Source organism: Delphinapterus leucas, chromosome X, assembly GCF_059928025.1.
Source record: "Delphinapterus leucas isolate spDelLeu-1000000601 "Yukka" chromosome X, BTC_Dleu_Yukka2, whole genome shotgun sequence".
NCBI lineage: Eukaryota > Metazoa > Chordata > Mammalia > Artiodactyla > Monodontidae > Delphinapterus > Delphinapterus leucas.
In genome coordinates, this window is record NC_143150.1 from 95973754 (window position 1) to 95987364 (window position 13611).

A 13611-nucleotide genomic window follows, 5' to 3' on the forward strand; every position below is an offset into this window, starting at 1 on the left:
TGGTTGTGGCTGCTGGGATCTTTGCCAGAATCTTTAGAGGCTCAAGATTATTGTTTTAATTAATCCGCCAAAATAATCTAAAAGAATAAAGGTTTCTTCTCTGGTGTATATCTTTTACCCTTATTAGTAATATCCATCCTAGAAAGATTCTAAGGTGATTACAACATGAGAAGTCTTTGAGATTCACTTCACTTCAAATTGCATCATTCAGTAATTTTTGATACCGAGGTACCTAAGGATTATTAAATACTTTTCAAACCTAATTTTCAATAAAAATTAGGCAGTTGGGATCTTCAGCACAATAATTTTATAGTAATATTTGTCATTTTACAGTACTTGATAGGATTTTAATATCAAGTCACCCTTCGGGGTCTTATTTAAAGAAAGCAAAGGTTATAGAATGTTAGAGACAGGAAAGAAATGGTTAATGAATGACATGGTCATCACTTACTTACAATATGTGAATCTTCAAACTGTAAAATTTTTTTCCATACTTCTGTGAAATCATGCAAGTAAGTCAGTATGGCACCTTTATAGCTAAAACCTCAAAGGAAATGGTTGTCAGACTGTGGTTGTAACTGTTGATGTGAATATCTCTGTTTCTGTGCTGGTGTTCTGTGTTAATGAACCTTGTGTCTTATTTCAGAGAGATTCCCCCTCCACTTCCAGACAGTCCCCAGCTAATGGTCATAGCAGCACTAACAATTCTGTTTCGGTAAGAACTCTAGCTCCACACAGCAAAGTGTGACAATTTTGTTGGTGCCACCTGCCATGAGTGTTCTAGTTACATGTGTTCAGTGGAAATATTGTCTTCTGCCGATATACAAGGCTACTACAGCTACAATGCAGTTTACTCCTGGAAAATCTTTTTCAACATTTTCTTCTCATTAAAAATGCCTTTCATTAGTTAAATTTGAAGAAATGTAGTTCAAGACTGCTTTGGTCATTCTCAAAATATTTCTCTGTCACCCATCTACTATTTATGACTTTGCTCAAAGTTATGCAAAGGATGTATAATGGAAGTTTCTTGAAATTTCTCAACATTTTTTTTGAATTTGAGAAAGATAAAGAAATGTAAGGATTTTGCAGAGTAGGCATTTGGGTATTCTCGGGCTTTGTAGTTGTCTATTCTGAGTGATATCAGCAACATGTTTTAGTTTCCGCTATCTAAGTTTACGAATTGGTGTGCCCTCTGTTATTGTGGTACGTGCACATACTTTTGTGAACTATAAGCCTTGCCTGGATATAAACAGCAAAAGGAACTGGCTTCAAACTGCACTTAAGCCACGCTATTATCACATCTTTAACACAAAGTACTTTATATTTTGACTTGAACTTGGAATTTTACTTTTTTTTTCCAGAACTATCCATTTTGGAAAGTAAAAAGAATTGTTTTTAATTTAAACAAATGGGAGCACTTAATACGTGCAGGTGTGCAATATTTGGGGTAACAAAATCTCTAAGTTGCTGATATTGCTGTTAAAAATATTGAGAGTTCTAATAATACAGCAGTATCACTTTTTTCCTATTAACTTGCCCTTTAAAAATATATCAACATTTTTATCAAATTTTTAAATAATTTAGAGATCACCTCAAATGGAATGATATAAGAGAAATTATGGAAGAAAATTTCCTGAGACTTTTATTTGCAGCTTCAAAACAGGCTACCAAAGGAATTCATTTATAACATTTAATAACTTTAAGATGGTGAAAATCCGTACAACCATTGAAGTTTTCGAAATCTAAATGGTTGCAGTGACTAAGTTGAAAAGGGCAACAGCTCTTTTGAGTTTGGGGGGGTTTTTTAAATAGGCTATTTCACTTGCAGTGGCTTTTGTGTTGAAGATGCTGAGTGGTTTCTTAAGAACACATTTTCTCTCTGCTTAAACTTACCTGCTTTCTTCAGCTTGCTGCTAAATGGCCTGGGTTTGATTTTTTTTTTTTTTTTGATAACTCAACATTTCTGAGAAATGGAATAATGTATATTATCTCTTTACAACTTAAATCTAGCTCATTTTTTAACCATATTGTAACAGAACACACAAATTACCTTGTACTCTTTGAAAAGTAAATGAAAATTTTTCTCCTGGGTTGGCTTTATTCTACAGGACTTGCCATCAACTACCCAACCAAAAGGACGACAGGTGAATAGATACCCTCTATAGAAACTTCTCTAAACTGAGCTGCTAATAGCCAATCCTTTATTAACCCTTTTCATCCCATAATGTCTGCATTTTGGACCATAACATTTGAGCATTGAGAGCTTGTACCATTTCATTTTAACACATTACACATGACTAATTCTCTATAAAGATTTTTTTCCTAACATCTTTGTAGCTGTGATGGTTATTGTAATTTCAACCTGATCATTTTGTGTTGATGGTTGAGAATTCAGCCTTTGGGGATCTTATGGGCCTGCCTCTGGGGTGGAAAAAAATTTTTAAAGGTTACAAAATTCTTAGAATTCTAAGAATAACTACAACGTACATGCCAGTGAACATTTTTACGCAACAATTATCTGAAGTTTGAAGGCTTTTTCATAATTTGTATCTGCATGTGTATTTCTAAAAGCCATATACAATGAAAAAAAAAGAACAGAAAATTCCTGGCTTTACAGCCTAATCAAACATGAAAAGTTAAGTGCTGCCTAACACAAGCAAGTAACTTTCAATTTGCTGGCACTTTGAGTATGAATTTTAGGTGCAAATGCAGAGACTTGTTAATTTTATAGGCTGGATTTCTGAAAAGAAACTTAGAATAATCAATAGTTCCAAAGCCTTCAGGTTGGTTTTACAGTGACTTAAACATTAATATTCAAATTTAATTTCAAGAGATAGAATTTTTATGGTACTTTTTGTGAAATGTGCTATTAAAAAATATCAAATTGTGAGTTAGGATTTGCATAAACTAGCACCTAATAGAACTCACCCATAAGTGATGCAACAATATCTAGCACCTTATTTTAAATCATTTAGAAATCCAGTGATTCATAAAATGGTACCATATAACCCCTTGTATGCTAATCTGTTTCCTTTTATAATATTTACGAGCTATATTCACATATCATAAAACTCAGAGCCTTAAACCATGCATATCTTGAAGCTCTGTGCAGATTTCAAGTGTTACACTGGCAAAGCCAAGATTCAAACTCACTTTTCTTCTCTAAAAAGAGTAAAATACAAAGTCTAAATCCTGTTTAAAAAAACTATTTTTAAATGCTTTAAAAAATTGTTTGAATTACATTTAAGCTTATCAGCAGTGTGTAGACACACTGCCAGTTGTCATGTAAGCATTTTACAGCAAGATACCAACACGGAGTTCTTGCTAGTTTTGTATCATGTACTGCTTTAGGGTTAAAACCTGTCCTGAATGCTTGTGGTCATGGTTTAAAGGCTGCCATGTGATCATGACAACTTATGCATAATAGCAACTAAATATATTCAGATTTTAAAATGGTAAGCATACTTCTCTATAATTTTAAGCCTATCCTATTATAGTAAAGGCAGAAATTAAGTCTATTTTTACTAAGGAAGTATCTTAAGTGTTCCCTCCAAATAAAAAGAGCAAAGACTTGAACCTGTACACACCAAAAGTAGTACATTGTTTCTAGTGGTAGCTGTTTTTTGTGTTGTATTTCCATGCATCATATTTGCTTTCACCATCTAATGTCCTGTTTGTATTGTAGTAAGTGTTGGTATGTGGTTATTAAGTTAGAGCTGACTGTTTTCTTTCACATCACCATGGCATTTTTTCTTACAAACTCCTGTTTTATAGATCTATGTAAGAGCACAATTTGAATATGATCCAGCCAAGGATGACCTCATCCCCTGCAAAGAAGCTGGCATTCGATTCAGAGTTGGTGACATTATCCAGATTATCAGTAAGGATGATCACAATTGGTGGCAGGGTAAACTGGAAAACTCCAAAAATGGAACTGCGGGTCTCATTCCTTCTCCAGAACTTCAGGAATGGTATGTTTTTGTTGTTTTCTTTTAGTTTCCAATAAAAATGAAGCCTGGTCATCTATTTTTCAGCTTTATATTTTATTCTTTTATAGGGTAAAACCTGTTTAATATATTCCTTGCTCTATTAGCCAAACACAGTTCAAATTAGTCATCCAAGAATTCTAAATTGTCAGCACCAAGTAAGCTCCTGCTTATAGAGTCAGGTCTTTGTTTCACACATGAGGAGAGGAAGGTCTGTAGAGGGGCTGAGCGACTAGCCTCAGGTCATGGTCACATCGTGGTCTCTTAGCAGAGCCCTCTATTCCTATATGCTGTTTCCATCCTTTTAGAATTGCATTTTTTTAAATGTACCCACTCCTTGCCCCTCCACATGCTCTCACCACCCCCATTCCACTCCACCACCAGCGAAAAACTCAAATGGCCAGGATTCACGGTCATTCCAGGTATTTAAAGAGAAAATGTTTCACTATTAGAAGGATAAGATAGTCAGAAGCTTCGTTCTTTACCTTTCCAGGTCTTTTTTTTTTTTAAATAAATTTATTCATTTATTTATTTTTGGCTGCGTTGGGTCTTCGTTGCTGCGCGCAGTCTTTCTCTAGTTGCAGCGAGCGGGGGCAGCTCTTCGTTGCAGTGCGCGGGCTTCTCATTGCTGTGGCTTCTCTTGTTGCAGAGCACGGGCTCTAGGTGCGCGGGCTTCAGTAGTTGTGGCACGTGGGCTCAGTAGTTGTGGCTCGTGGGCTCTAGAACACAGGCTCAGTAGTTGTGGCGCACGGGCCCAGTTGCTCCGAGTCATGTGGGATCTTCGCGGACCAGGGTTCGAACCCGTGTCCCCTGCATTGGCAGGCGGATTCATAACCACTGCACCACCAGGGAAGTCCCCCTTGCCGGGTCTTTAAAAATGTGTGTCTGTTAGACAGTTCAGGCTTTGAACGCAGGTTAAAGTCAAACAGTTTTTAGACATGTTTTTAACTGAGAGGAGTCACGGATTACTGTGTATTTTGGTAAAATCTATTTCTGTTACTAATGGTACAATTTGCTGTTTTTTGAAAAATGTCAATAGTTTTACCTTTGTCAGTACTTTGGCAATATATATCAGAAACCTAGTGCAAAATAGATAACTTCATGTCCAAAATACTTGAACCTAGCTGAAAGAGACCAAAGGCATAGAGTTCATAGACACGTACAACTTTTCATCCTTTTTTTTCACTAATTAAAGGGATTTCTCAGCTAACCTCTTTTGCTTGATCAGTTCTTTCAGCTATACTCTTAAATTTAGAATGTCAGAGCTGGTAAGAACTTCAGATGCCATCATTTTACACAAGGAAACATAGGCCTAGTTAGAGGAAGTAGCAGCCTTCCATCTGATGCTGTCTTTCAAGTCTCATCTTCAGAAAACAGTTTAAGCATTAGTGAGAGGAAAGTGATTTCTAAGTCATTTTGATGGTGATGTTACTATGTTATCACTGATATTTATGTTTTACAAAATGTGTTATTGAATGCTGCCATATATTAATGAGCATTTGTTGAAAATAATTATGTAGAATCCAGACCTCTTCTCCCTAGTCAGCTCATTTGTATAAATCATGTCTCACCAGTACCTAGAACTCTGAGTCCTCTGGAGGAAGCCTGAGAAATGGCAGGGGGAAAAGCAGATTTGCTTCCTGTTTCCTGTAATGGTAGACTAGGTTATTTGGATCAATTCTCCCACTGGAAAAGAAAAATGAAAAGTGCTACAGAAAATATGTTTTTGAAAATGACCTTAAAAGTACTGAGTAGCTGAAAAGGTATTGGGGAACTCAGTGACCAATTTTTATATGAAAGCCATTAATCAGAAAAAATTAGAGTACCAAATTGGTCCATTTTGCCAGGAGGGCATTTCTATTACTAAAAACTTCTCTGCCAGAGGACCAAGGTTAAGACCTAATAAGGCCTGTACAAGTAGGAGAATCTTTTAGGAGACTCATCCCGCATTGTCAGGATCTGCAAAAGGCTATACCCCCAGGTTAAGAGCAAACAGATAAGCATCCCCTCACTGCCCTTCCACACCAGGGGACTGTAGAGAAGGCCGCCTTGTCGGTGAGCAGAGCAAAAGGAAAGCAAGGTTCCCCTGAAAAAATTGTGGCCACTGGTCCACCTTGAATGGATTTGCACCCAGGTACACATAGCCCGGGACAGCCAGGGAAACTCCAGCTATGTGCTTGATGTGAGGTTTCCCCCTTACTAATAGTTCCAAATATCTGTTATAAACAAATGAAAGTCTCTGAAGGCGAACACTTTTATCCTAGGCCTCATCCTAGAGCTCCTCCTGATCCCCCACGTAAACTTTCTTGAGGGCAGTTACCAGCAAGTCAAAATAAGCCGGCGCACATGGAAACCAGTGAGACCTGGCAGAAATGAAAGACGCCAGGAACAAACTCAAACCTACTTCATATATTGGAATTAGGAGACAAAGGTTTTTTGTTTTTTGTTTTTTGGTTTTTTTTTTGGAGACAAAGGTTTTTAAACAACTGTGCTTATTAGCAAGCTTTTAAAAATCAGTAAAAGCTTAAAAAATATCTTCAGAGAAGAGGGGAAAAAATTTAATGGCATAGCAGATTTGAAAAAGAACCAAAATGAATTTCCAAGGACAAAAAATGCACTAACAAAAACTCAGTGGCCACACGCCTATTAGAATGGCTAAAATTTTTTAAAGTTTTCATCAGCAGGTAAATGGATAAACAAATGATGGCATATGCATACAATAGGATGCTCTTAAGCAATAAAAAGAAATGAACTATTGATAACACACAACAATATGGGTGAAACTCAAAATCATTAGGCTGGGTTTCCAGGCAAAAAAGAGAACATACTGTATAACTCCATTATATAAAATTCCAGAAAATGCAAAACTAATCTACAGTGACAGTGGTTTCCTGGGGATCTGGAGGAGGGAGGGAGGGATTACAGAGGGGCATAAGAAAATTCCTGGGGTGATGAAAATGTTTGTTATCTTGATTGTAGTGATGGTTTCATGGGATGTATTAATGTTTCAAAACTGATGAAATGTTACACTTTATATGTTATGTTCAGTTTATTGCAGAAAACCTGAACTCAATAAAGTTGCAGTGACCGTAGAGGGAGACGGGGATTCTAACTAGGATGAAGAGGAAGAGGCCCACTGGGCAGTATGTTCCTTGAGACCACAGTAGGACTCTGGAGGTATAGGAAGGCATTCCCAACTGAGGGGGAAAAGCAGAGTCCCTTGCTGGAAAAGTGAATTGGTCTCTAGAATGTCGATGGACGTGTAATACTAATGAGAAAGATTTGAAACAATACTATCAGCCAGACCCAGAAGCTTTGTTCAGATGTGTTGCTACCAAGTCATATTTTTCACATCCTCTAGATGAGAAATCAATTTTTTTGGACCCAAATACCTTACCTTATTTATCCTTGCTAAATCTCATCTTGCTTGACAAGGCCCATCAGTCTAATCCTCTGATACGATTTAAGTCCCTGAATCTGTCATCCCTTCCCTTGCCTACTAGATCCTCATCCAAGTCAGCAATAAAATGTTAAACATGTGTTTGAAATTTCCTTCCAGGTTGACCTAAATTCTAACACAGTTTCCTTGCACATACTGAGCTAAAAGAAATAACATTCATTTCCTGAGTGCCTAGTAAAAAATCAGTATCATTCCTCTGTCATTACACCACATATGGCCACACCACAAATTTTTACTGGGAACTTCTTTTTCTTAAAGTTTTTAAGCTGAAAAACATTTATTATAAGATACTCTGTACACTATAACGTAAGCTTCACGAGGTCAGGATTTCATCTCTTTTAACCTGTCAAAAATTCCTCAGTTCTGTTTATGTTTCCAAAGATCCTGTGCCTCACAGAAGCTGTAGTTATGACTGACAGCACATACTGGCTTGAACTGGAAGAATTCCCAAAGCAAAGGTTTCATCAGCCTCCTCTCTATGCCACTTAGGTAATATATGGAGATTGACTTTGTTGCTGTTGCTGAGAGTTCACAGTATTTCCCAATAAATGTCTTTCTCCTAACCAAAAATAAAGAAATAAATATAAATAAAGCCCTCAAAGAGCAAGAGAGAGAAAGAGACATGAAGGAAAGACTCTTTAAGAAAGTAGAAGAGAACACTTCCCAACTCATTTCATGATGCCAGCATTACCCTAATACCAAAGGTCAATAAAGGCAAAAGAAAACTACAGACCCATATCCCTCATGAGCACAGATGTAAAAATCCTCAGCAAAATATTAGCAAATTGAATCTAACAATATATAAAAAGGATATACATCTTGACCCAGTAGAGTTTGTACTGGGAATGAACAGCTGGTTCAACATTGGAAAACCAATCAACCTGATTCACCATATTAACAGACTAAAGAAGAAAAATCCACATGGTCATAGCCATAGGTGCGGATTTTAAAATTCAACATCCATTCATGATTAAAACTCTCACAAACTGTGAATTGAAGGGAGCTTCCTTAAACCTGATTGAGAGTATCTACAATAAACCTACAGCAAACATTATTGGAAGGGAAAAAATATATAACAGGTGATATGATTCTGTGTAGAAATTCAAAGGAATCTATAGATAAACAATTAGAATTAATGAGAGTTTAGCAAGATGGCTGATGTAAAATCAGTGTACAAAAATCAATATTTCTATTTACAGTAAAAAACGGAAAATAATTTTTAAATACCCTACATAACACCACCTGCAACACCATAATACTATAAAGTACTCTTGCAAAAAAAATAGAACTTAAGTTTGATTAGGCCTCTAGATCTAATTAGCTATTTGCAGGAAATGCAAAAGACAAAGAGACTTACTGAAGACACCACAGGGGTGAGATCAGAAACTATAGGACAAACAACCAGTTTCTGCAACAAATAATTTGCAAGAAGAAAAGGGAGAGAGGGAACCTATAGGTTTAAAGGGGATTTAAGAATATTTAAGGAAGAAATGATACAAACTTGGATTTTTTTCAAAGTAATCTTAGGGTGGGTAGGTTGTAAATAAAACAAAACAAGCCATGAGTTAATAAATGTTGAAGCTGGGTTGTAGATATTTGGGGTTCGTTACACTATTCTCTACTCTTGTATATGTTTGAATTTTTCAATATTACAAATTTTTTAAATACCATTTATAAGTTTTTTAATCAACAACCTAGGAACAAACCTAATAAAGTTGTTCAAGACATTTAGAGGATAAATTATAAAACTTACTGAGACATTAAAGAAGACCTAAATAAATGGAAAGACATACTGTATTCAGGGACTAGAAGACTCAATATTGTAAATATTGTAAAGATGTCTATTCCTCCCAGATTGATTCATAGATTGAATTCAATCCCAACCGTTTTGAAATTGACAAGCTAATTTTAAAGTTTTCAAGGAAATGCACAGAATCAGGAATAGTCAAGATGCTCTTCTAGAAGCATAAGGAGGGAGGCCTTGCCCCACTGATGCCAAGATTTATTAGAAAGCTGTAGTAATTAAGACAATAAGGTATGGGCTTAGAGATGTTCAAATAGACCAATTGAAGAGAACCCCTGAACACTCTCATACATAAATGGTCACTAGTGAGGAATGAATAGACTTTTCCATAAGTTGTGCTGGGGCAATTGGTTATCCATTAGGGAAAAAATGAGAGAAATTGGACCCCTAACTTCACACCACATACAAAAATCAGTTCCAGTGTATTAAAAACCAAAACATGAAAGACAAAACTATAAACCCTTGAGAAGATAATATTGGAGAATATCTTTAGGGACAAGGAAGGATTTCCTAAAAAAGATATCAAAAATATTTCCCATAAAAGAAAACATTGCTAGATTTGACTAAATTAAAACTAATAAGTTGCATTCATCAAATACCATGAAAAGATTAAAAAGGCAAGCCACAGAGTGGAAGAAGATACCTCCAACACATATAACTAACAAAAGTGTAATATTCAGACCATATAAAGGATTCCTACAAATCAATGAGAAGAAGACAACTGGATAGGAAAGTGGTCAAAAGATTTGAACAGGCACTTTACAAAAGAGGAAATCCAATAGCCAATAGCATATGAAAAGGTGCTCAATCTCATTAATAATCAGTGAAATGCAAACTCAAAACACAGTGTTATTTCATTACTCATCCACCATGATGGCTAAAATTATAGACTGATAATAACAAGTGTTCACATGGAAGTGGAACAACAGGAACTCTATACTGCTGGTGGGAATGCAAATCAGTACAATCTCATTGGAAAACAACTCGTCATTTTCAATAGCATTGTATGGCATTCTGATAGTGATTTTGGATTCTCCTTATATGTGGCTCACTCGGGCACCCCACATTGGCCCACAAGCAAAGTCATTAAGTAAGCAAAACCTTCTGTGGTAATATCTTGAAAGGCAAGTACTTGCTTAGCCTAAACCTAAGAGAGCAACTTTTTTTATTATTATTATTTTAAATTTTTGGCTGCATTGGGTCTTCGTTGCTGCACACGGGCTTTCTCTAGTTGCGGCGAGTGGGGGCTACCCTTCGTTGTGGTGCGCGGGCTTCTCATTGCGGTGGCTTCTCTTGTTGCAGAGCGTGGGTTCTAGGCGTGTGGGCTTCAGTAGTTGTGGCACATGGGCTCAGTAGTTGTGGCTCGCGGGCTCTAGAATGCAGGCTCAGTAGTTGTGGCACAGGGGCTTAGTTGCTCTGCAGCATGTGGGATCTTACTGGACCAGGGCTCGAACCCCTGTCCCCTGCATTGGCAGGCAGATTCTTAACCACTGTGCCACCAGGGAAGTCCTAAGAGAGCAACTTTTTAACAACATTTATGTATATGTTACTAATGCTGAATACTGTAATTATGTAGAACAAAATTATGATTTTTCTGAATGTAATTCTAACTTTGGATTTAATCATAGTTTTTTTTTTTCCTACCTAGAATCTTCAAGTAGTAGTAGTATCATTTATTAGGCATCTACTGTGCCTGCCACTGTGTTAGGGATATTATTTACATTTTTTGTTATAATTCTTTACAGCAGCCATCCAAGAGGCTCCAAGAGATTAAGGAACTTGCCAATAGAATGCATCGCCTAAGAGCATGGGCTCTAGTGCCAGACTGTCCTCACCCTCCCACTTTATTAGCTGTGTGATTGGGACAAATTAATTAACCTCTCAGTCCTTTGATCCCCTCATCTGTAAAACAGTGACATGATTTCACGTGTTGTTAGAAAGATTAAATGAGTTAATATATGTAAATTTCCTAGAAAAGCACCTAACACTAAATTGATAAAAGCTAATAAGTGATAGAGCCAGGATTCAAATCAGACCTGTCTCAACTCAAAATCCCACACTCATTCCACTGTATTTCATGACTATATGTTTAGACTTCTCATCTGTGTTATCAATTAGTATATGTTCAAGTGATACAATGTTATTTTCATATAAGCCTGCATTTTTAAAACCTTTCTAGGAAATTGTCAAGGAGCAGCCTTTATCTGAATGATTTGAAACGTTTGTGAGGAGTTTGTTCACGCAGGTTCATGTAAACTCTTCAAACGACTGGTTTTCCTCTTTTATCAGCATAAAACTATACATTAGTTTTTTTCTTTTCTTTGTGTGCTAGGCGAGTCGCTTGCATTGCCATGGAGAAGACCAAACAGGAGCAGCAAGCCAGCTGTACTTGGTTTGGCAAGAAAAAGAAGCAGTACAAAGATAAATATTTGGCAAAGCACAATGCAGGTAGGGAAAAGTACGACTTACTGAGACCGGTTAAACATCTCAAAGACTGAAGTAGATGTAACATCTCAATTCCGTCTTCAGAGTTCTCTATCAAAAAAATTTCACCATATGAGATCATCAGCTTGCAAAAACTTTAAGAATCCCTTGCCTTCGATTATTATGTTGGTTATTTGCCAAATATTTTACAGAGCTATACTTTATAGGAAGAAAATGCTATTTGGAAACAGTACTCTCTGGAACTCAAAGAACCCAGTACATTAAGTCCTCCCCTGAGAAATGAGAGACTGAGAGTTTGCTGAATTGCCAGGATTCTTGCCTCCTTGCTGAGACTGGCCTTGAGCAAATACCCTCACTCCTGGCTCCTCTCTGGCCCTTGGACATGGCCCTGTGCCACATTTCTAAGGGCAAAGGTGCGCTCTTAACAGAGAGCTGTGCTGCAAATGGTTCAGTGATTGATCTGAAAGAGTGCAAATGACATTAGATAGATACTAACTTAATTTGGTCAGTTCCTGTCACTAGTCTTCTTCCTTCATGGTATTTCTTAGCCCCTAAAAGACCAAGAACATTATCTTGGCCTACCCTTCATGGTATGTTTGTCTATAATGGAAGCTTGCATTCAACTTAAGTCAAAATATTCACTCATTTGCTAAGAACTGAAATGAATACCAAAAAAAGCATGCTCTGTCATTGCAGTAGAATTCCCAGAAGACTCACAGGATGTAACTTAAGTTAACGAAAAGGCATGATGATGTAGCGTGGGATTTACTTATTTTCAATAACTTCTTAATATGACTCCTTTTATAAGGAACTTTTCTGAGGAAGTGCAAGCCCCAACATTGGCATTAGATTAGTTCCCAAGGTTTCAGAAATAACTCCAAACTTCAAACATATGGCAAAGAAAATCAAGTGAATGCAATCATGCACACCCAGTTTGACAGTATATTTCTGACAGATATGAAATGCATTTCCCTCTGTAGAACGTTATATTTTATTAGCATTCACTAGGAAAAATTATTTTGAAACTCTGAGTGATTCATTTCTTGATCAGAGAGTAAAAGTAAACATTTTGAAGTATTGTATAATGTGGAATGAATGTGAGTGACCACATGGCTTAATTTTAAATGGTTCAGTTAAATGCGGAAATCTTTCCCATCATGATAGCTACAGTGTGCCACATTTTTATTTCCAATAAAAGGTATCATTTCTGGTTATATACCACTACAGAGCACTAGTCTGATAGTGGCTATTTTTGTTTTATAAAGGGAAGAAATATTCAAAGTAGATTAGTTAAATATAATTAGTTAAAACTAATTGTAAATGCTCCAGTAGTACTATTTGAAGAAATTCACTGTAGTAGCAGCAGAATGTTGTTTAATATAAAATGTCAGTGGTTATTGCCAGGTCTCCATAACCACCTTTATTTCCATCAGCTTCTAACAGGCTCAAAAGGTCCATTGACATTACATATATATGTATAACCTTGTAATTTTTACAATGATTTTAAATGATATATAGATGGCATTAAAATTAATTTAAACGTAGAAAAGCAAAGAAATGGCCGATAAGGCTGTCAATTCATCCTTAGCTTTTTATATTCTACTGATGGAAGGCATGTAGACATGAGTATTCAATTTGCCAACACTCTTTAATTTAGCTCTGAGGAAAAATAAGAAGCCAGTTAATTGAAAAACTAGACTCTCTAAATTCTGACAAAGAGTCTGTTGAATCGTTCACTTGAGAATTTTGCCAGAGAATCAGCATCCTATCTGGTGGCCAGTGTTTTCCAGAGTTAACTTTTTCCATTCTTTGACCACCGGGGCACCACTGATCTTCCATTGTTCCTGTTCTCTCTGATTCATCACAAGTGGTGCTTGGTAGTCCTGCAAACGCACCTGTAAGCTTAATGGCCAGCC

At 36.6% G+C, this 13611-nt stretch overlaps 1 protein-coding gene across 9 annotated transcripts in view; it reads left to right on the plus strand.

Moving 5' to 3' along the window:
• Positions 1–13611, plus strand: part of CASK (calcium/calmodulin dependent serine protein kinase) — a 391721-nt gene that overhangs the window by 350865 nt on the left and 27245 nt on the right. For 3 of the 9 annotated variants that reach the window (XM_089904607.1, XM_022556423.3, XM_022556426.3), the window contains 4 exons: positions 647–715; positions 2109–2144; positions 3775–3971; positions 11583–11698. In XM_089904607.1, coding sequence (XP_089760733.1) covers positions 647–715; positions 2109–2144; positions 3775–3971; positions 11583–11698 — 418 coding nt within the window. The remainder of the gene's footprint in view (positions 1–646; positions 716–2108; positions 2145–3774; positions 3972–11582; positions 11699–13611) is intronic. The other 6 variants (XM_089904603.1, XM_022556431.2, XM_089904602.1 and 3 more) reach the window with 3 other exon arrangements.